The 21,566-nt window shown below is 38.7% G+C and overlaps 1 protein-coding gene across 2 annotated transcripts in view; it reads left to right on the top strand.

Annotated features, from left to right (window-relative positions):
• Positions 1–21,566, top strand: part of col4a2 (collagen, type IV, alpha 2) — a 53,967-nt gene that overhangs the window by 5,381 nt on the left and 27,020 nt on the right. For both annotated transcript variants that reach the window (XM_028023606.1, XM_028023605.1), the window contains exon 4: positions 13,107–13,187. In XM_028023606.1, the coding sequence (XP_027879407.1) occupies positions 13,107–13,187 (81 nt within the window). The remainder of the gene's footprint in view (positions 1–13,106; positions 13,188–21,566) is intronic.

The following is a 21,566-nucleotide window of genomic DNA, read 5'->3' as shown; positions in this document are numbered from 1 at the left end:
CTGCAAGAGGCTGAAGCCTGGCAATTTGTTTCCACTCATGTATTTGGCCACTCGTCAGAGACAAACCCTGTGACCTCTCTGCATTTTTGCCTTTTTGATAAGTAGGCATGCGCTTGGATGTGTGTTCAACTGCACACAATGTGTGTCTTTTGTTTGCATGTATCGTTAGCTCAGAGGTAACCTTTATTGTTTGGTAAAACATGACTTTCTGGTGCTGATTGTTTGATTAGTCTCTGCTGCAGTACTGCATTGTAAATGAGAGGAAAGGCTTGTTGCACTTGGCCGCCTGCCCCACCGGTGTACAAATATCCTTCTTAAACAAGAATGCATGTGAGACGATGAACACCAAGTGCTATGGTGTAGATTGAAAAGGGCAAATAATGTGCATTTGTATTGTTGGCTACTAAAAGAACAGAATTAGAAGTGGCTCTTCCTCATTAGCAGGATGCGTGAACCTCATTTTCCTCCTTGCACGTGCAGAAGCTGTGGTATGTGTGATTAAGTGTTTGGGCTCAATGATGTTCAGCTTTATGGGAAACATCTTGAGTGCATGCAGAAATGTGCTAAAAGAAAATTGATTATTCAGAGGGGGCTACTAAACAGGAAAAGGAAGAGGGGCGCGGTTACAGTCAGACAGGAGCCCTGGTCAGTATTTACTACGCCGTACATATATGGTGTAATCTCTGCCCAGTGACTGCTTTAGAGCATGTTTCAGATGTTAAAGTGCAAAAGAAATCTCACTATTTTAACTTTTTCCCATCTCCTCATATTATGAACATTAGTGAACAAACAGCATTACTGTGCCTCAAGACATAACCTTATCATTGTAGCCACTAAAATCTTGTATTTTAGGCTATTGGTTGCTGTTCCTGGTAGATGTTGGTTTGTACTGCTAATCTTCACTTTGACTTATAATAAAGTCATTTATTTTCCATACAATATCCATTGTCTTACTATTTCCATTTAGATCCACATAAATCCAAATCAAGCACAGTAGAAAACTGTTCCCATTACCAACACCTGAACAGAATCACGCTTGACCTTAAATAATCCAACCCCCTTCAGATGCACTCTCAACTCAAAATGAAATACACCCCCTGGTGGCCATAAACACAAGAAAAGATAAATGGCTCCTACAATCATGGATAAAGTTATGTAGAAGTATAAAGTAGGTTTAGGTCAGGGGTCTCAAACTCCAGTCCTCAAGAGCCGCTGTCCTGCAGTTTTTAGATGTGCCACAGGTACAAAACACTGGAATGAAATGGCTTAATTACCTCCTCCTTGTGTAAATCAGTTCTCCAGAGCCTTAATGACCTAATTATTCTATTCAGGTGTGGTGCAGCAGAGGCACATCTAAAAGTTGCAGGACATTGGCCCTTGAGGACTGGAGTTTGAGACCCCTGGTTTAGGTCATATGCCACGCTTTTAGAAATCTCATGGCCCAGTGATCAATCGATCATCTGAAAATATGACACAACTACAAACCTACCGAGACACAGCAGTCCATCTAAACCAGGAGTCTGCAACACATTTCTCAGTTCAAATAAAACTCTTGCAAAAAACATGATGACCCATGAAAATCTGATCAAAATATTGATTACTGGTACACATAGTCATTCTGTTTTGAAAATTCAGCACAAACTCGCATTTGTTATTATATCTACAATTAAAACATCAATTAGTTCTTTATCCATTTAAGCAAATGTTATTAGAAGACTCAGAAGATTCACTTTCATCACTTGTTGCTGCAGAGCCACAGGCTGCAGACCTCTGACCTAAACTGACAGGCGACAAGAGGAGCATTAATCAGATTAATCACTAATCTGAAGCCAATGTTGGATGAAAATCACAAGAAGTGCCATTTGTAGTTTTACATAAACCATGTTGGGCATAAAGCAAACATATTTTTTCCTTTTGAGTCTCAAGGCTTATGAAAAATCTTGCTTGCTTGAAACTCCATCATATCCTTTTTTTTTGCTGAGGCTAACAAGATAATATCATCTAAAGAAGGCACCTCATAAGCCTGAAGTTGCTAAACTAACAGCACCAAATCACAAAATCAGCAACAAATTGCAGCCCTTGACTGAATTAATATTTAATATTCTTAAAACATGTAACGTTGTAAAGGTGTATTAAGATCTCTAGATAATGTTGTACTGTCTTGTCAGGCAAGGGATAGGCTTCTTATTATGCATGTCCACATCTAGGTAACCAGCTTATGACACCCATAATAATCAACCTCTGCTATAAACCTTTTAGAGTGACAACACCAATTTTTTGAAGAGATTTATTTTTGTTATTTCCATATCTCTCAGTGTTAAAGAAGCGATAGTTATATTTTGGAGCTTTATGTTTGGTTTTGTCCATGTTTATTTCCAGTAATGCGTGAGAAGGACCAGCCCCAGAAGTCTTTATTTGACTTGGAGTGACGTTTGGATGTAAAATTAGTGGTTCTCAGTGGAAAATCCCTCTCTGCTACCTACACTGTATATCCGCTGCTGTCTTTTCCTCTTATTCGCTCTATGCTGCAGTGATTAATGAAGGGACACAGGGGTCCCATCAGACGGCGTAGAAAAAATTCCAAAGTCTCTGTCCTCCCAAGCTTCAAGTCTTTCAGTGCCGCTCTGTCCCTCACTTCCTTTTATAGCCTCATTCCTCCGCTGGTTTGTCTCTGTGTCGTATTGTGTCCCCTCGCGTTCTCCGTGTATCCCTGAAGAGGAGACTTGGCAGACACTCTGTCCTCCCTCTTCCTCTCCCAGCTTGTCCTCTTCACATTTCAGCGGCCTCCTTTTCCGCGTGCCCTCCTCGAACACGTGTGTTTCTGTCTGCCTTTCGCTCTGTCCTCAGTGGAGGTGAGACTCTTGGGTGAGCTCAGATGGAAGGATTGCTTGAGCTGCGTTTACAGAAAGACAATCCACACTCTGTTCTCACAAAACGCCTGGATTTTCTCACCCGGCTTCAACAGGTGCTTGCACACTGATTTCATTCCTGTAATTTGTTTGAGACTGACTCACGGTGATACTGCACTAAAACGGGATCTTTATTTCGGCTTAGGAGACATAAGAACTTTAATCAGGACAAAGCAATAATGACTCATCAGGACAGGGCAGTCACTGCTGGCATTGTGCTTTTCACAATGTTCTCTTCCCTGGAAGAATGACAAAAACAACTACTTTCCATCCCAGCTGTGGTCTAATTGATGGGAATGAATTATTTCTTGTCGTGGGAGGAATATTGTAATGCACACTTTGTGATAACATTACCATGTCCCATTTCTCTCTCTCTCGCTCTTTTTTTTCCCTTAGACGTCTGTTACCACTTCAGCCCAGACAGTTATATCTCTGAAGCTATTTAATGATCTGTCATGATACTTTGGGCCAGACATTCATGCTGCCAAAAAAATTAACTCTTCTCCATCATACAAACAGCTGAATCTTGCACACAGTGGCAGCTCTCAGTATAGCCCATGTGGGCGGTTGCCCAGGGTACCATTAGAAAGGGGCAAACACCATTAAAAAAATAACATTTATTATTTTGTTGGTTATGCACTGAACATTGGGAGATTGTTGTTTGTTTCCATAAATGGCACTCAGGGTGCCGATGACATCTTCTTTTTCTTTAGATATCTTGGGGCAATTTTTCACTATTTGTCTCAGTCTGCATGTCCTTGTTTCGAGGTTATGGATTTGTTCAATTTGAGCGCCTTGAGGAGGCTGAAGCTGCGAGAGCAGCTCAAAAGGGCCGAATATATAAAGGGGAAAAACTAGGATATTTTAGAAATTACGTCCTCACAAGCTGGGATAATTTCTACAGATGTTTTTATTGTACATGTGACGACAAAAAGCAAGAAAATAATAGGGAAGCCCCAGTGGATACACAACTGCAAGGGACTTGATACATGATATGCCTAAGAACAACAAAGGATATTTCAAGATTTTTGAGACAGCTATATTCGCAGTTATTTTGTTTTTCCAGAATAAAAGTTTCCATAATCAACTTTCTTTAATCTGTAATCAGTGTAGAGTAATGCATCTTATCTTTAACCAGACCACATGTTTCAGTTTCAATGCTTAACTCAGTTAGAAGATGTCCAAATCCTTTTGCTGTTTTTGCTTAAAATAAAATTTTCTTCAGTCTTGGTGTACAGGCTTGACCAGTCAAGATATTTTAGATTTTAAACTATAAGTGTTCAAGTGCAATTATTAGAATACTGTGAACTAGCCCTTTTGTATGGAGTAATGATTTTTTTGTTTTGTTTTACGATGCTGCACAACACACACAGATTCACTTTGATAAAAAACGTTGTGATGTTTAGTATCGCCCCCACTGATTCCTATTCCCAAAATGCTCTTTGTTGCCAATCAAAATCTCTAAGTCTATCCTAGTTTAGCCAGATCATCTTTTAGACTTTTATTATTTTAGGACAATGAGCACAGTGGTTCTCCAACCTCTCATGTTTTCACATAACACAAATAAGTCCCATCTGTCATGGATCATCTTATTAACGTTGTGAGCAGAGGGACTATCAAAATGAAAATGTCTCAAGCTGGTCTGGTTGCATTTGAGTCCAGAGCACAAACGTGACTAATCCCAGGTTGAATTAGTGCAGTTTGTAGCAGGAAGTCCTGATTAAAAGAGTGGCCCACAGGGATCTTGAGTGAAGTCTCTGTTCGACCTGAGGCCAGTTATGGAGAAGGAAGGTCGAGCCTTGTCAGCCTGGGGCAGAAACCAGAGCCATGTTTATGCTGGAGCTCAGCCACTGGAGCACGTTGGGAGTTTCTGCTCTGCCCTGTCTTCGAGGACCCTTTGCTCCGGTTCATGTTCTCCTTTAGAGTCCTGCACCCTGCAGAGTGACCTAACCCACTGACCCTGCTCTCTTCCCTTTCCCTTACTGCTCTGCTTAGATTTCAGAACATATACTATGTTTCTGTGGTTTACCTTGTTCTAGGCTTGCAAACAACATTCCCTAGAATTTCTGGAAACAGAGACAGCCACTTTGTAAAAGTATTGCAACTCCTTGAACACAGGCACAACATCCTGAATCCACCATCTCCACAGCGAAATGTTGTTGTTGCAACACCAGGCCGTGAATATGCTTTTGTTCAGCAGGAACAGCGAACCTGATCAGAGATGATGTATGCAGCTGAATGTAGGACAATCCTGGAAGAAATCCAGTTGAAACTGGGGAAAAGCTTTCCCTCCCAGCAGGACAACGACTCTAAACAGAGCCAGTGCAGCAGTACATCAAATCGTTGTGACGTTCGGATGGAATATTCACCAACCAGACCTTAATTGAGAATCAGTGGCTATAATTGGAAATTAACAACTATAGACTCTTTCCCTTCCAATCTCAATAAGCTTGAGGTAGTTTGCAAAAAAGATATGGCCAAGACATACAAAAACCTTTCTGTAACTATGTTATATTTGTGGAAAATGTTTCACAAATATAAAATGACACCCGGTGTCAAATATGTTGATAGTAGTAAATAGTAACTATTTTATATTTGTGAAACATTTTCCAAAAACTTTTCATTTCAAGTTGATGCTTGTAACTTGACAAAATGTGAGCAAGTGTGAGTACATATACTTTTGCAAAAACAACTTTTCGATAAGCTTCTTCCTCCTATGTCCTTCTTGGTCCAAGTCTCAGTAAGGGTAACTGCTCTTGTCTTCTGTAGGTAGATTGGGACACAAAGAGACAGCGGCTCCTAAACTTTCCGAGAAGAGAAAAGAGGCTTTAGTAGGAAGCTGAAGGAGTTTTGCTGCTTATCAAGAGAAAAAGAAAACGTGAAAGCTTATTATGGGTTCCACAAGATTTCCACCATAAGAAGGCATTTAGACAGCTCCCATGTGTTTATCAAGATTTGCTCAATTTTAAGTAGGCCAACGCAAACATGCTGATGTTTGATGTTTCGGTTGGTGTGTGTGTGTGTGTGTGTGTGTGTGTGTGTGTGTGTGGGTGTGGGTGTGTGTGTGTGGGTGTGGGTGTGTGGGTGTGGGTGTGGGTGTGCGCGCTGAGGTTAAAATCTGATTATTTGATAAAGCTCACTGTAGATCAATTGCCGGAAGGAAAACATGAGCAGAAAGTATTAACTCACCCTTCTGACTTGCTGCCCCATTTTTCAGCCAGTTTTAAAATGTAGTTTCTGCATTTGTGTTTTTGTTCTATTTTCCCTTTTGGCTTTTGAGAATAATGTTTCATGATTAAACAAACCTGAAAGCATCTTCCAACCTCCCTGTGAAGAATATATTCACTGAAAAAAAAAGAAATCTTTTCAATTGTTATTTTACATACAGTAGTTGAGACCAAGCATCTGCACAAGACTTGCACTGTGATGGAAACAATTACCCCCGCCCACATATGAAGAACTTGCCCAGAAAACAACAGCAGCCAGCATTATTTTCTCAGAATGCTTCTGATGTTGTTCTGGATTTACTCTGAACATAAGGAATCTATCAACCGCCTCAAGAACTTTAAGTAGGACTGCTTATTTGCACATTATGAATTATTCGCTTTTTACAGGTGAAGAAATGGAAAGAAGCTACAAAATGCTCAAAGTGCTACAAATAGGTCTGTGGGTAGCGATATGTTGCATGACTAAAAATGTTCCTTCTAATAATTTCCACCATTTACGTAAAATCATTCTTGAGATAGATACCCGCTCCCCTTTCTACCCTGCAAGAATAAACATGTTCAGAAAAAGGATGGATGGACAGACATAAAATAATTTTACAGAGATGGCTTTCAGCTGGCAAAGGGAGTATCAGCCAGCGGATGATATAGTGCAGAAGTCCGTCTGGTCAAATGTAAGACCATGCCTCCATCACAGATGTGTTACAAACACTGTGACACCTCTCAGAGCTTTATGTAGCCCAGGTGTTTCCAATTGAACTGTCCTGCTTGTTCTCTTTGACATCTGTCTCATTAGTGTGATGGAGGGCAGCTGGGACCCTGGCACATTATAGCCCTGACAAATGGACTGATACTTTTCTGTACAAAAGCATAAGAACCTCTACAGACACATTGAGATGGAAGTTACAAAAGCTTAGTCTCAGCATTACATGCATTCTCCTCACAAAATAAAGCATGTAGTCCTGTCTTTTTAAGCCGATATTACACAGTTTCAGATCTTGCCATGAATGTTGGTGTATCAAAAAATGCAGGTTGCATTGGTCTAAAAGTGGGACGATGAAGAACAGTTTTTGGGACTTGCTGTCTTGTGTCTGAAGTATTTATATCTTTGTTAATACCTTTTGTTTTGTATTGCAATACACAGTTTAATGTATTGCTGTGCTTAACTACATCAAGGTATACATTACTTTTGCACTGACATCACCACCTTATTTTCCTCCCTCATGTTTAAAAATCGACTTACCATTTGGGGATGAATGTCCCCAGATTGGCCAAGTGATTGTTAGCTGATTTAACCAGAAAGTAGGTCAAACTGCCTTGAGTTTGAGCATTTTTACATTTCTCTAAGCTTCTGTAAGCATTCAGCATGCTGAGGTGGGTGAAACTTCATCAGCACACGCAGAATGTCTGCATAACAAGATTTAAGCTGTTCTCACACTGTTTCTAGTTGGATAAAATTCAGTGTTCATCTGATTGTACAGCTGCCAGACATCATCATGTTTAATGATTAACATTCTGGGATTTGAAAAAAAGTAGCTGAATGAATGAATATCTAACCACCATATCTTTGTGGTTAGATATTTATTAGCCAAATTATTAAAATGGTTTCAGTTCCAAGGCAAGGTGAGTGAATTTTCATCCTCACAACAGAGCATAAGATAAAGAAATATTTTTGTTTCAGTTAAGGTTTTGGACGAAAAGACAGACAGACATATTAAATGCTCAAGAGCCATTGTCTTGTATAAATATTAAATATCTCTTTAAACTTTGACCTTCACTGGCTGTTTGTGTACTTTGAAATAGTCGTTAGTAGTTTGTGTCTTGTTCAGAAGTGATTGCTGGGTGGATTTATAAACAGATACATAAATGTTTTATCTCATCTGTTGTATTATAGACACAAAAAGCAAATATCTTGATTTATTGCCTTCACCTATCAATAGCAACGTCTGTCTTTGATTTTGGTGTAAAATTCGTTTTACTGTGAGCTAGTGCTATCTTCCCCTCATTTCAGCTCCTTTTGTAAATAAATTGTGAGTTTGCTCATGTCTGGGTTTTATTTTTTCAGTTTCTCTGAATCTACTACACACAGCAAATCATGAGTGGAGCCTTTAAACCACACATTCCTCAGAGTCAAAGTTGAAGTTTAAAGGTTAAAAGTCGGAAGTGTGGTTAATGGCAGACAGCTAAAGGGAGAAACTACTTATGGACCCTTTCGTGTGATTTAGTGTCTTTTGTGGCCTTGACTCATCATTGCAGAAATATTTTACACCTTTCATGTGTCTAATTCATCATAGTGTGTGTTGTGGAAGTTCAGAAAGTCATTCTCACAGACAGCAGTCTGTGATCTCCGTCCATCTGATAGCCTGCACACAAAGGCTCACACTCAAACTGTGATTATGCTTCCCTATCTCGTTTCATGTGTGAAAACTGAAAAACCAGCTCGTCGTTCTCATCATTTCAGACTCACATGTGCTAACAAGGCTGATCTGTGACCATTTAGACTGTGAAATGTGGCGTTATCTGTGTTACAAACAGGAATCCTGACAATTTCAGTCACAAGGGAAATTGGAGATTGCTGGTGGAGATTGTAGGTTGTGAAAAATGTCATCCTGTAAAGTTAATCTGTCTTCATCGGGATCCTCACAGTCAGGAACCGCTTCAAGCGTGTTCATGTTTCTAGGATGCGTTTTCGAGTTCGACGGCTATATCTCCTGTAGGATGTTTTAAAATTTTCAAGGGTAGCTGAGAAATGTGCAACTTTGTGTTGACTTGATGGATTCACATCTGTCTATCTTTGTCTGGTTTATGACTCATGGTTTTATGTGCCACACTAGTCTAACTCTCTTTATTTTTGCAAATTGTTTCAACTATGCGGAGATTACAAATCTGTTATCTAATCATGTCAGGGATCCTTGTATGGCATTCTGGATTCACTTGACCTACAATAAATCTTCTTGTTTTGGGAATCTTTGAGACAAATTTGAAGTCATGGGAGTCGAAGGAAATTCTCTAAATTTAGGTCCTAGACAGTAATGATCCAGCTTTTTACATCTTTCAAGTTTGTTTTGTCTGTAAATGTTCTGTTTGTGGGTTGCTTGTCTTGTCATCATCCTGTCCATCCACCTGAGTCTCGTTGTCGTTTTTGGCTGCATTTTGACTCTAAAAGGAAGTGGTGGGAAGTGGTTTTGTCTGTGGTCAACCTAATCTACACAGTTTGCAGTGATTCATGTACCCACAGTGACTGAGACTCACCACAGGCAATCCACACAAACCAGCTGTCATTATGACTGTTTGTGTTGTACAGCACCAAGAAAAAAGATAAATGTAGAAGAATGATATTATTTTTAAAGTAAATATTAGTCATTTTTGTCTTTCCTATTTATGGTCCTATTTATGCGCAACAACCCAAAGAGAGTACATTTTGGAGAATTGGAAATATTGGCATTGACTCAGCTGGTTTTATTCTTGTAGTTGTGCATCAGTGCAGCCATAAAGAGCTGGGAAGTAATGAAAACAAAAATGAATCCAAGTTGTTTAATTTTTGAAATCATTATTTAAGACAGTATATTCTATGTAGTTGTTGTGAGACTGTAATCAGCTAAATCTATCAAATTCTGTTGTGTTTCTTCAGAGGAAATGGTTGATTTCCTCTGAATGATATGTGTCTTAGTTGCTTTCTGTACTGACACTCACTTTCCTTTTAATGAGTCTGATGTTTTGTAGTAAAGGATATAATGACCAACACATGTTAGCATTTGTAACGCATGTTAGCATTTGTTATCTGTTCTGATACCAGACTTAATGTATTTATGTGATTATTGTCCTGTAAAGCATTCCACTCTGTCCCAGTTTGGAATAATCAAACCCCCCATCATGACACTAGCACCCCCATACTTCACATTTGATAGTGTTCTTGTGTTTGAAAGCTCATCATTTTTGTCTTTGTGGTGAAAAAGCTCCATCTTTGTTCTCACTTGAGCGTAAAACGTTTCATCAGAAAACATTTGGCCTCTCCGTATGAATCGCAACAGATGTTTATCAAGCTTAAAAGCACCAATTTGCACCAGTGCCTTATTTCTTCCTTGTCGAGATTGTCCAAGTTGAAGTTTAGGTTCACAGAGAGTGACACTGGTGTCCAAATCTGCAGGTCTGCTGTTGGGAAGCAGAGCATGCTTCATGGGAAGAAGTTATAATCACAGCAGGATCCCATTGTAAACCAGATGATGTAGATGAAGAGTCTAAGTAAATCTGATCATAGGTCATTGTTGCTTTCTGACAGCCAGAAACACATTTTCTCTTATCGTCTCAAAATCTGTCTGACGATAAAAAGAATGTTATTTATATATAATAAAATAATACAGTCTCATCTGGTAGATTTGTCGGGTTTCCTTTGTTTAGACTGCGATTTGATCCTTTGTTATTACAGTTTGACATGCAGGACTGCTGGTGCCAGATTTATGACAGCGTTCTGAAAGTCCCGTGGCTTGGTGGCCTACATCTACTATTCAATTCCTCCGAAGCAGTAGTTTATTAAACTTATAAACTTTTAAATAAATAAAATAGAGATACAAAATAAGATTAACTGCAAAAAAAAGACAAATTATTGAGAGTTAAAATCAGTCCATATTTAAAGGTCACAGAACTGCTACTCTTAAAGAAGTATAAGAACTTAAAAGTCTCAGACAAGAGTTTGAGAACTCTAAGTGCTGTAGAATAGCTTCCCATTGATTTAATAGTTTCCAGAAATCCTGCAGAGCGTCAAGACACAAATGTTTGCATGCCTTGTTGTAATTTAAAAAATTTTTATGGGGGGAGAATTTATTAAAGTTTCGGTATGGAAAAGGTGACTTTATCAAAACTCAGGTTGTTGTGCCTCTGGATGGGGAGACAGGATGCTGTTGCCCAGTCCCATTGTCTTCTGGTGAGACTTTCATGAGCTATTTTGAGCTCGTAAACTGTAATGCTGAATTGATGTCGCATTTTTTGGTGAAGCATAATTGCTTCTATGGGAGCTGGTTCTTTGTGTGTCCGTCCGGGAGTGACTCAGTCTATTGTCTGTGTTTTGGATTTCCACCTCACTATGGAGAAAGGTCATGACGTGACTGCCTTACATCCTTACTGCGATGAGGTGACCATTATTCTTTTTTTTTAATCTCCCACCACAGATAATCGTTTTTTAGCTTTTTCACCAAATACACAATCAAAAATCCATTTTGAGAAGACAAAATGACTCCTTTTTGTTGACATCAGTGAGACAGGCTAAATTTGAACCATATAATTCTTAGTTTTATCTAGCAGCATCATGAAAAGAAGTCTTCAGACGCAACGAGAGAGGAAAAGACTAAATGGCGTGTTTTACATTCCATAAGAAGAGGAAGGGGGTCTTTTGTTAGAGATCTGGGATCATTAAGGACGATGGCTTTGCAGCAAAAAGAGGTTTTTGTGCTCTTCAATGTGGTCTTTGTACGTGGAGGCCGAGGAGGGAGAATTATTCTGATTCTTTATCTTCCACTTTGTTGCCACTGTGAGCATAAAGTGGCCATTTAGATTTTATAAACAAGGAAGAGGAGAAGGTATTTGAGTATTTTCTGTCTAAGGAGGCTCCGGTATGGGTGTGTAGGTGGAGGGTGTAAGAGGGAGAACATTTCTGTGACGTCTGCAATTAAAGCTTTACTCTCACATCACGTTCAAAACACTGCACGGTCTTGTCTCTTCTGCTTAGACAAAGTTGTGAAAGAGTGATTTTGATGTATGTATGTAATATTAATATTCTCTGTCTGGCATCACTAGTAGAAAATGTAAGAGAACAATTTAAAAGTATGCAGAGCATTCTTTGCACTAGTGTCACAAATGGAAATGGTAGAGATTCTGCACTCACAAAGTAATACAAGTTTAATTTGGTAGATTGATTTAAACATCTTATTGAGACAACATTGATATATCCAATTTACTAATTTAGTGTGAAAACCGATTAAATCAAACACTTGGAAACAGTTTAATGTAGCTCTACATAAAGGCATTTAAGGTGTCCATAATTGTCTGGAACTAAAAATCTAAAAAAAAAAAAATTCAAAGAGCTCCCCAGTAACTCAAAAATCTGATTGAAAATGTTTATCCTAATTTGATTTTAATCAATATGTTGATTATGTTTGTCTTCTCTGATTGTTTCAGCGTATTGATTATTTATTATGTTGCTCGCCTTGTCCTGGAAACTTTTGAAATAACGTTTTTCAATCTCATTTGGCATTTTCCTGGTTAAATAAAGTTTACGTAACAAAGCCTAAAGCAGCACAGGCTGTTCATCACCTGTGCATTATTATCTCATTATCAAACACACGACTGGGTATAATCAGATTTCTGAATCAGTATTCAGAATGGAAGTAAATGAGCACTAGACTCGTTTCCATCTGGGTTTTCATCTCCAGTGATCTCAGCTGCATTAAGGTCTTGACTCCCTTGACCTTCAGGTTCCTGTGACTGATTTCTTTGATCGTGTCATGTCTACACAGACCCCAGGCTCTGTGCGTGTGTATGTGTGTGTGAGGTCTCACACAGATCAGCCTGTGATGGTGGGTGGTTTGGTTGGAATGCAGACATCTAAGGAGGAATTGTCCCCATCTGTCACCATGCTAGTCCTGTTTCTTAGCATCACAACAAACCAAAATTTCTACGATATCGTCATGACTCATTTGAGCCACACCAAAACATTCTCTCACCACTTCAAACTAACAAGTGTGCAGACGGCGGTGTGACAATCAGCCGCTCTGATGCAACAGAGAGACATTTGTGAACCGCAGAGCTCACGAGCACAGCTGTTCACACCAACAGTTCACCCCCGGGCTGCGTCCTTTCGCACGTAAAGACGGATCACTGCAGATGTGGTAAACAGGAACATGCGGCAGTGATGTGAATATGTGAAATTTCTGCTCTGAGCTGCAAAAAGCCCTAATGTTGTCTGCTTTGTGTCTGACAGGGTGGGAAGAAGCACAGTGGCCCATGTGGGGGAAGAGACTGCAGCGGTGGTTGTAAATGCTTTCCAGAGAAGGGTGCCAGGGTAAGTCCCATTCTGTACAGCTCTGCAAACATCCCTCTGCTTCTCTTTCTTCCCTTTGCTTACTTCAAGGCAGCTTTAACCGTCACCAGCTTTTGGCTTTCAGTCTGGAGAACCAAATAAGGTTCACACACACACACACACACAACTCTTGGATGTTTTACAGAAGGTTGATTGGAAAATAATGTGATCTTCTTCAAATACAAGCCAGGTATTTACAGAGCCCTGGAAACAGATTTATAGTCCATGAGGTTTTTCTCACTTTATCACTCCACAAATGAAACCTTCAGCAGACCAACACAAATTGGTGCATATTGGTCCAAGACGAAGAAAAAGGATTAACAGTTTACAAAAGTGGAAAAAAGCAGATGCAAATTTGAATGTTTTGCATTTGTATTAAGCCCCTCTGAAACAATGCTTTCTAGAACCAATTTTACACCTGACATTTTATGTGATATTTCTATTTCAGCTCTTCACATCTGAAATTTTTGCACATTCGTTCACAAAATGGCTCAGGCTCTGCCACAGTTTCAAGTCTTGCCACAGAGCCTCAGTTGGATTCATGTCTGATCTTTGACTGGGCCATTTTAACACAACCAATATAAACTGATCCAAGCCATTCCAGTGTAGCTCTGATGGATGTCATTTTGGACCTCTTCCCCATTATCGCTGTTAGAGGCCTATTTTTCAGCCTCTAACAAATTATTATTATAGTTAATCCTTTGGACTTTATATGATTTTTAATTGCCTTCTTTTTATAAAAAACAAGATTTGTGGACGTCCTCACTGACATCTTTTCTATATTTTATTTAGGGTTATCAGAGTGTAGGGGGCTTAATACAATTGTACACCACAATTTTCAGATTTCAAATTGTAAAAAAATATTTTAAATAAAGTTTATTTTCCTCTCACTTCACAATTATGCACTACTTTTATGCTGGTCCATCACATAAAATCTAAAAAAAAAAAAGTTGATTGTGGTTTCAATGTGACAAAATGAAAAAGATAATGAGTTCATGACAACACATTTCAATTTAATCTACTTTAAATGTGCACGAGAGTTTCAGAAACTATATTTACTGCTGAAAATCAATAATCACAATAACCTATTGTAAACGTGTTGAGCAATGAGAATCTATCCAGCTGCTTCGGATGTGCTGGGAAATTGAAAACTATTTGAGTAAAGTCAATAATGTGACACTGTGAAAAGTGTTGAAATTCACAGCATTAAACCTTATGAAAAAAATAAGGATCACTGCAGGACCATCTGGAGTTTGGGAGACTGATGATGGGGGAAAAATGTAAGAGCAAAAAAAGAAAGTACATTTCAAATCAGACAGACAGACGTAGACTAAACATATTCAGATAACAAGCTTGGAGTGAGTAATGGAGGTTCTGCATGACTAAAGGCTGCGTTTTGATTCAGACACGTACTTCATCAGATTATTGGACTTTAAGTTTTCCTTCCTTGAAGACTTTTCAACACCACGATCTACTTTCTGCACCAATTCACCCCCTGCATAATGAGTTTGAAAAAAGAAAATGCTTCTATATCCAATGCAGATGTTTCCCTTTAAAGAGTAAACTGAAATTATTGACCTTTAGATAGCATTTCTCAAAAGTGCTTCTTCCTGTTATTCTAACAGTGATTCAATGTATCTGGCTCATGTATGTATGAGCAGATGGCTTCCTGATTTAGAAATCCCATCCCAAATCAGGTTTTTATTTCTTATTGATGCAGCGACATGAGTTGTGGTGTAGCTTTTTATTCATTTAAACTTGATGAGAGAAAACATGTTCTCTTCTATTTTTTCAAAAGTGCTGCTTTTGGCAGAACTTCACGTTTGAATCCTGACCTGAGGATACTTTAAACTTGATCCAAAAAATTTCCAAACTTAAGTGTATCTGTGCTTTTATATCATTAAAAAGCACAGATACACTTCATAGAACAACTCTCATTGTTTTGTGAATGAGAAGCTTTGAAAATAGGGAATAGATTGATGCACAAAAGCAGAAATTTTGGAGATACTGTATTTATACTGCGCTAATAAATAAAGTATAAATTGTATTGAATTGTTGTCTTGCACTCCTTCTGGACAAAAACAATAGACAGAGTCGCTTGTGTTGTACCGTTGACTTCACAGTAAGTCCTAAAACTGAGCATGCATGTAGCGACAGTGGAGAGGAAAAAGATAACAGCAGGAGAGGAACATTAATAGTTGGCAGCAGTATCTCAGCTCTCAGAACCCGGGTCGGTGTGAGCGGACTTCTGCCACGAAAAACAGGGCATAAAGCAAACTTAATGTGATTTAAAAGTATATTTCCATCTATCGGCTGATGAGATTTGTTTGATAAATAAATCACAACAATGAAAACAGCACACAACAATGTCTATGCATTTATACGCACACCATGCCCTGTGGAAATTGTGAGGTTGTTGTATAAATTCTCAAAAAACGGCATCATACAGTAAAGAGATAACAGTGATGAGCTGGGGTAATAGGTCTAGTTTAAGAAAAGTAAAGCTTTCATAAACATAAAAAATTAGAAAAAGTCTTTGTTTTCTGTCCTCTTTCCTCCAAAACATGTTGTTTCATCCATCTTTAATTTAAGTTTGAACTCTTTAACTGGAGTCTAGAACTGAGTTAAATGTTTACCCATCCTAAGTTTAAAACAGGCAAAAGACAAGCTGTCCTGATGACAAATTTGTCCCATTTCCTTTGTTTCTCTTATCCTGTGAACAATGCTCATGGAAACTGTAAATGTCTCAGTTCAGACGTAAGACGCTGTAAACTCGAGTGTGAAATCAACATGCGTTAGAACAGCTCCTGTAAGAGATTCTCTCTAAAACGACAGGAGGGAAGGTAGGAATGTCTTCCAAATGCACCTTGTCATCCACTGAGAGTTTACTGGACACTTGCCAGTGAGTCTGACCTTTGAAGTGCACTCTGGGCATGTATACAGGAAGCTCCTGTTCAGAGACACAGAGACAGGAGTGAGGAAGTTTTACATTCCACATCTGAAAGGCACAGAAGTCTTGTAATGAGGTCATCAGTCCACCTATCTCTTCCTTCCTCCGTATTCGTGACTATAGCCCAGAATTGGCCAGAAACAAAGGGAAATATTTTTTCAGTCGTTCAGTAACAATGGGCGAGAGTGAGGCTTTATTGTTAGCAAGAATTTGTGTTTCATGTATAAAAACAAAAATTGGTTCCTGCATCCTCTTACATTCAAGATTAGCCAGAAATTTTCATTTTTCTTCAGTTTTACACAACTTGTGTCCTCTTTATAAGGTTTTTTTGTTACGCTATCTTCTTGTTCAGATTGGCAAACGAAATAGGTTCTAAATTTTTCTCACTGTTTTTTCTCAACCGTGTCTTGTTGAAAATATCTCCATCGGGGGAGAGATATGGAGATGTGGGCTTCACTGGACGTTTAATACTGATCCACTGCAGATGTCTGGATTGGCTGAGATTTTCTACAGCTGTTGCAGAAAGTGGTTGCTTGTTAATAGGTCCACTATGTGGTTTTGATCACTACATGGAAACATTTAGACCGAATGTTGCCTGTCTTACCAGATAACCTAAAAACAGAGTAAATACAGATTTAAATACAGAAATGTACAGATAATCGAATATCATATTATTTTACTATTATTAAACTCCCATCTCCCTTTTGCTCTACTTTGTTACTTTTACATCATCTACATTGTAAGAGCCACCAGCTCCTACAAAAACATGACAGAATGAGCAAATTGTTTGCAAATGCATCTGTGTTTGTCTCCATCCTGTTTGAAAACAATTCCGGCTTAAAAATCATCATTTTGACTATCAAAAGTGTCAGATTTTGAAAGTGTTTCAACGTTGTCAAAGGCCAAAGTCGTCCAAGTGGAAGCTCTATGACAATAGTTCCCCATTAAATGCTCGGCTTTATTTTACAGCAACGCAGGTGTGACACAAGAAAAGCACCTGACAGATTAATTTTGAAAAACAATGATTTCAAATGGGGCAGCAACATTTTGGCTGGAAATATAAGATTCATTATAACGTTCTCAAATATCCATGATTTTTGTGAAAAAACATCAAAAGTCTAAACGGTGGAAGAGAAACAAACATAGAGCATCAGAGAGACTAAAACAATGAAGCCGATTCATTGCTGAGGAACAAATATCTTATTTTGACGAAGTTTTCTGCTTTAGGCCTGAAAACAGAGACTTTGTCCGCCTGACTCTTCTCTTTCTGCCAGCCTGCAGAAAAACATCAGCTACCCCTCTGTCCTCTCCCAAAGCCGCCATTGTTTCCCATCATCATTAGTGGGTTGAATTCATAATCGACAGACAGTAAAAAGAAGGAACCGCGCACTGAGATGGAGACAATGATTAAAGCAGTTTAGAAGTTTGTTTTATAGCTGAGAAACACAAGTTTAACAGAGCTGGCATCGTTACAGACAAAGTAAAGTGAAAGATTCACGAGCTCTGCAAGGTGGGCGGTTCAATGAAACCGAGCTTTTCGTGGTTTCTGAAGCCTCGAAACTGGAAAGGAAAGAACATGAACAGCATATCAACATGAATCATCGCTAATAACCTGAACTGCAGATTGTTCCTTTTCAGGCCTTTATGGGAGAACACAGTTACCGGCTTTATACTGAAAACAATAAGCCTCACTTGCATCCTGTGGATGAGCTCAGTGAACATGAAGAGAAAAACAAACTCTAAAAAAGAAACAGAGGAAAAAACATGGCACCTATTATAGACACCGTCCAGAAGGGGGGATGCCGCCTCTTTTCTACCATGGGAAATGCTTCCTCGGGTGATGCAGGACAGGGAAAGACAGGAAGTCATGCACAATGACGGTCTACTGATCTGCTTTTCATATAGTCCCCCTCTGTTTTGTGGGAACAAGATTGTATGTAAGTTTGACCTTTGCTATAAATGGCCCATTTCCTTGTTCCATTAAAAGCAAATCTATATCATCTGAGTGGCACACTAAAGGCTGACAATAGCTGTATATACAGTACAGACCAAAAGTTTGGACACACCTTTCTAATTCAACGGGTTTTCTTTATTTTCATGACTATTTATAAGGCAAGAAATCCCACTTATTAACCTGACAGGGCACACCTATGAGGTGAAAACCATTTCAGGTGACGACCTCTTGAAGCTCATCAAGAAAATGCAGAGTGTGTGCAAAGCAGTAATCACAGCAAAAGGTTGCTACTTTGAAGAAACTAGAATATAAGGGGTATTTTCAGTTGTTTTACACTTTTTTGTTTAGTGCATATTTCCACATGTGTTATTCATAGTTTTGATGCCTTCAGTGTGAATCTACAATGTCAAAAGTCATGAAAATAAAGGAAACTCGTTGAATTAAAAGGTGTGTCCAAACTTTTGGTCTGTACTGTATGTGCATAGATCTTGGAAACCATAAGTAAATAAGGACAGTGAATGTAGCGCAGATTCAATACACAAAATAGTGAAATAATGTTGCAGCAGATGCAGCCGATTTTGCAGTGATGATTGCAGGTCAATGGTTGTGCAGCTTTAAGCTGCGAGATCCCGTTCATTCCTGCAGATGTCTGGTCAGATTAAATATGCCAGGGAAGACTAAACTGATTAAAAAAAAGCAAAGAAAACAAAAAGGATTCATGCATGTGAGGCTGTGGGAGGGCAGTGGAGCAACAACCTGCTGCTATCATTAAAACATTTTGTAGGGAGGATTTTCTCTTCCCAAAACGGTTGGAAAGAGGAATTCAGTGGGGATCTCGGGGCTGGCAGAGTCCTGTGTGAAAATAAGTCTGTGGATTTGGAGGGAATGTGACAGAGGATGCTCAAACTGACGGACAGAAAGCAGCTGTTTGTTGCAAGATGGAAAGGTTTGTGAAAAGATAAAACGATAAATAACATTTAAAAAAAACTCACAATGATGATTAAATTACGTGGGATATGGTCAGAAATTGTCCTAATTACACCCACAGTGTATGAATCAAAGGTTGGCATAGCAGCATTAAACAACAATTTGTTTACATTTTGTTCAGACCGTTTAGAAGTCTAAATATTAAGTCATGTAACTCAGCTAATTAACAGAAACAGAAAGTTTGGTCTTTTTAAGTGGAAGTTTCATATTGTGTTTGGGGGAATAAAAATGATGAATTATGATTTGTTTCTATTCAAAGTTTTGTCCTTTAGGCTGGGTCACAATCATGATCCAGAATTGGAAAAAAGAGCAGCTCTGACCTCTCATGTGCATCAGCAGGTCTAAACTTTTAAACTTTTAGCATTTTAGTATTTTATTCAAAAGGAGCCACTTTGTTATTGTACTTCTCTAAATTACATCAATGGGAATGTGGAGACAACTGAAACATGATTCTTTTTCCATCTCCATGACTTTCCTTTCCCATTTAAACAGGAAACACCCACTAATGTATGTTGCAGATCCCTCCTTGTTTTGTGGTATTCAGTGGGATCGAGGAGAACATTTTTATTTTATTTTTTTAAGTATCAGGAGCAGCCATTTAAATTCAACTTCTCAATACACAATCACAGTAACTGTGTTTTGGTGGAAGAAAAAAAAAAAAACAGTTTTTAAACAATTGAAACGTGTGTATCTGTGTGGGGCCTTTGTTGCACAGCAACAACTAAGATGACCAACACACAGCACCATATACTTCTCATATTTGATGTAGCAAACATCACAAGAGCATATTATCCTGCTCCAGATCTAGCTCAGGCCAACGCAGAAATCAGTAGTTCTGCTTCACGTTTCTCTTGTTGCTGTCTGGTTTGACCAGCCAAAGTCCATCTTTAGGGGCCTTTAAAACTGTCAGATCTTCATAGTTTAGAAGATGGATGTTGTCTAGGAACAAGATGACTATTGTTTGCATAGAAAAAGGAGGACCTGTTTTCACTGCCGATTCAAAGAAACACAACACTCCCCAGAAGATGGCTGCACTGACTTTGGACTTAATAAACAAAACGAGACCAAGAGCAGCAGATGGCAGGTTGAGGGAGCGGTGTAGTGATGACCTACAGATTATACAATCAGCCAGATGCAGGATCTAAAAGTCTCAAAAAGTTTCATCAATCATTTTACAGCAGAAGAGGAAGAAGATCAGATGTATAATTTAAATTTGAAGCATTTGCTCAGACAAGACACTACATTTAGTTTGTGTGCAGTTTTTGTTTTGTAAAGAATGTTATACAGAAAATAACAATACAGATTTTATAGTGCTGCTTAACCCTTTGGCCACACTTTTTTCTTCCACACAACGTTCTTGTAGCTGTTTGTGAATGCCCAGCTTCTTTAAGAATGACCTTGTCTGCTGGAAAGTAATTGTGTCTCAAGTCAGTACTGTAATGTAGTGTTATTACTAATTGCATAAAATTCATAATTTTCTGAGAAATTGTATTGAGCTTTTATTAGCCATAAGCCATAATCACCAAAATTAACAGAAAATCAATCATTTTTAAAGATGTAACTTTCATTTATGTTGATTTATTGAAACATATCTGCAAAGAAAGATGCTATGATAGTTATCTACTGCAGGTAGGACGATATTTTTATACTTTCTTAAAAGAATTTTAACAGAACCTCCCTTCAAAGGCCTTGAACTATAATGTCTTCACATACCGATGCAAAGCCTTTCAGCACACACGTAGCTGATAAAAAACATATCTGCAATCCGTTGAATGGCCTTGCCGTTTTGAATGAGGCTGAAACAAACATTAAGGAGCTGATAAATTTTGGTTGCAACAGTTATTCTGCACAAAGTTCAGAAATCCTGTTTGTGTCTTCCTTAGTCTAAACACAACAATGGAGAGCTGTAAATCTAAAGCTGTTGTTTTCCACTGCGTCTATGTCATTTCAGAGCAGAAAGCATGACAGGCATACAGTAACAATATTTTCCAAAGGAAGGAAGGCGAATTGTTTGAACAGATGTGTGTGCGTAGGGGTGTCCGTGTGTGTGTATGTGGTCAGGAGTAGAGCGCACATGAAAAGTGGCGATTTTGTGTTTTTGTATCCTGAAGTCGTTCAATGACCCTGACTGTGACCTTGTCTCTATTACAGTAGGGAAAAGGTTTAGCGGTTCAGTATTTAACTGGGTGTGTATCTACACACACAGACCCTGACCTTCTTACCAGCTGTAGTCTGCTTGTGTTATCATCATCTCAGAGCACAGGGTGTAAGTAGTGTGTAAGCAAGGACAGGTGAAATGATGGTGACCAGAGTATAGGAGCTTAAATATTTCATTTGATGTTGTGGCTGCAGCTCTGAATGTCAGTATTCCTTTATCATAATCCCTCAAAAATAATGAATTAAGGTCAGTTTTATTTTATTCCTCATAACCTACATTCCAGTTTTCTGAAGGTTCTTTTTACTGTTTTCT

Source organism: Xiphophorus couchianus, chromosome 7 (genome assembly GCF_001444195.1).
Source record: "Xiphophorus couchianus chromosome 7, X_couchianus-1.0, whole genome shotgun sequence".
Lineage (NCBI taxonomy): Eukaryota > Metazoa > Chordata > Actinopteri > Cyprinodontiformes > Poeciliidae > Xiphophorus > Xiphophorus couchianus.
The sequence above is the reverse complement of the archived record's forward strand: the minus strand, read 5'-3'. Positions and strand labels throughout refer to the sequence as shown.